General features: G+C 40.0%; 2 protein-coding genes across 2 annotated transcripts in view; both read right to left on the reverse strand.

Moving 5' to 3' along the window:
• The window catches only part of SARC_13174 (hypothetical protein), a gene marked incomplete at both ends in the record, with an annotated part of 2,050 nt that extends 1,382 nt beyond the window's left edge, over nucleotides 1-668 (reverse strand). The window contains 2 exons of the mRNA XM_014292700.1: nucleotides 188-333; nucleotides 519-668. Of these exons, the coding sequence (XP_014148175.1) occupies nucleotides 188-333; nucleotides 519-668 (296 nt within the window). The remainder of the gene's footprint in view (nucleotides 1-187; nucleotides 334-518) is intronic.
• Nucleotides 669-1,529: 861 nt separating this feature from the next.
• Nucleotides 1,530-1,750, reverse strand: SARC_13175 (hypothetical protein; the record flags this gene model as incomplete). Its single annotated transcript, XM_014292701.1, has 1 exon — nucleotides 1,530-1,750. A coding segment is annotated over one exon (221 nt), but the record flags the coding sequence as incomplete, so codon positions are not given.
• Nucleotides 1,751-1,917: the final 167 nt, after the last annotated feature.

A 1,917-nucleotide genomic window follows, 5' to 3' on the forward strand; every position in this document is an offset into this window, starting at 1 on the left:
ATATATAGACAGACAGACAGACAGACAGATAGATAGAAAGATAGATAGATAGATAGATAGATAGATAGATAGATAGATAGATAGATAGATAGATAGATAGATAGATATATATATATATATATATATGTGTGTGTGTGTGCGTGTGTGTGTGTGTATACAGGCATACATATATACTACCCCAGCATACCTACCTTTCCTGTGCTCGAGCTTGTAGTACTTCTCAATGGTATGGTCTAGATCGGACAGCTGTAGAGTGACGTGGGCTTTGCCTAATTTGGTATCACTGCGCTTCACCAGCCGACCCGAGTTATCGGTCTCATCCATCATGCCTATCTGTTCGTTGAATACCGGTACGCAAAGCGGTATCTATTTTTAGATACGAAACCACTCGTAAAGCATGTACGCACGGAGTCAACGCAGAGTTTGACCTCTGAGCAGCGACATGTGGATCAAACACTTAACTTTAAATTTGGGAACTGGTAGTTAAAGCAGGCAGTCTCATTTACTTCACATCTTACGCATATGGACAGACACTCAGACGCACGCATGCACACGCCTAGACCACTTGATATGAGTAGATCCATCTGATGGTAGGTAGCTAGACCACTTGATATGAGTTGATCTATGTGATAGTAGGTAGCTAGACCACTTGATATGAGTAGATCCATGTGATGGGAGGTGGCTAGACCACTTGATATGAGTAGATCCATGTGATGGTGGTAGCATTGGGTTCGTAAACCCACTGAGCCCGAAACTGGACACACTCATGCACCGACACATACGGCAGAGGCATACGCACACTCTTGTGTTTAGTATGTGCACTTATAAACGTGTGCATTGTCATATGACACGTATAAATATCATGCAGTGACATATAAAGCATATACGTACCATGCTTTCACTCACAAATTACACGTACAGTCAAGACACACACACTATCCTTTACATAGCATACTGTCCATACATTGTATGTATATAACACTATCCTTTTACAGCATACTTCCATTACCTTGAATGTACATAACACTATCCTTTACATAGCATACTTCCAATATCTTGAATGTATATAACACTATCTTTTACATAATACACTTTCCGTACATTGTATGTATATACCAATATCCTTTACATAGCATACTTCCAATACTTTGAATGTATATAACACTGTCCTTTACATAGTACACTTTCCGTACATTGTATGTATATATCAATATCCTTTACATAGCATGCTTTCCGTACATTCTATGTACATAACATACTTTGCATAGTACACTTTCATTACCTTGATTGTGTATGTGTAGTGATTACCATGGATGCATATAATACTTTTCTTCGAATAGTTTACTTTCACTACCCTGAATGTATATAACACTATCCTCATTACCTATACCTTGAATGTATATAACACTATCCTCATTACCTCTACCCTGAGTGTATATAACACTATCCTCACTACCTTTACCTTGAATGTATATAACACTAACCTCATTAATTTTAATATATATAGTATTTAATATAGACAACACTACCTTGAACGTGTACGTACAGTGATCCTCCGCGGGTGCTACCGTAAACGTACACTGCTCTCGCCACAGCGGTGACGCGTTCTTCACGGCTGTGGTGGTACGTTTGGTCTGTTTCCCAAACTCAACCACGCAATACGGACTGGGTATGTAATCCTTTGCGTCCTTACTACCTCCTTTGTGGGTTAGGTTACGTGCTTTGATAATGCCCACAATAAAGTCGCCGCCTGGCCCTTGGGTCTCGTTGTTTAGAGACACACCTACCACGACGGGACGGGGATAGGGGTGTATGGAAGTGAAGGAACGCGGCAGTGAGATAAGTGCGCGTGGGTGTGATACTGTGTACTGGCACCGATATATATATATATATATATATATTATACTGAATTGATAA

Source organism: Sphaeroforma arctica (assembly GCF_001186125.1).
Source record: "Sphaeroforma arctica JP610 unplaced genomic scaffold supercont1.2975, whole genome shotgun sequence".
NCBI classification, from domain to species: Eukaryota; class Ichthyosporea; order Ichthyophonida; genus Sphaeroforma; species Sphaeroforma arctica.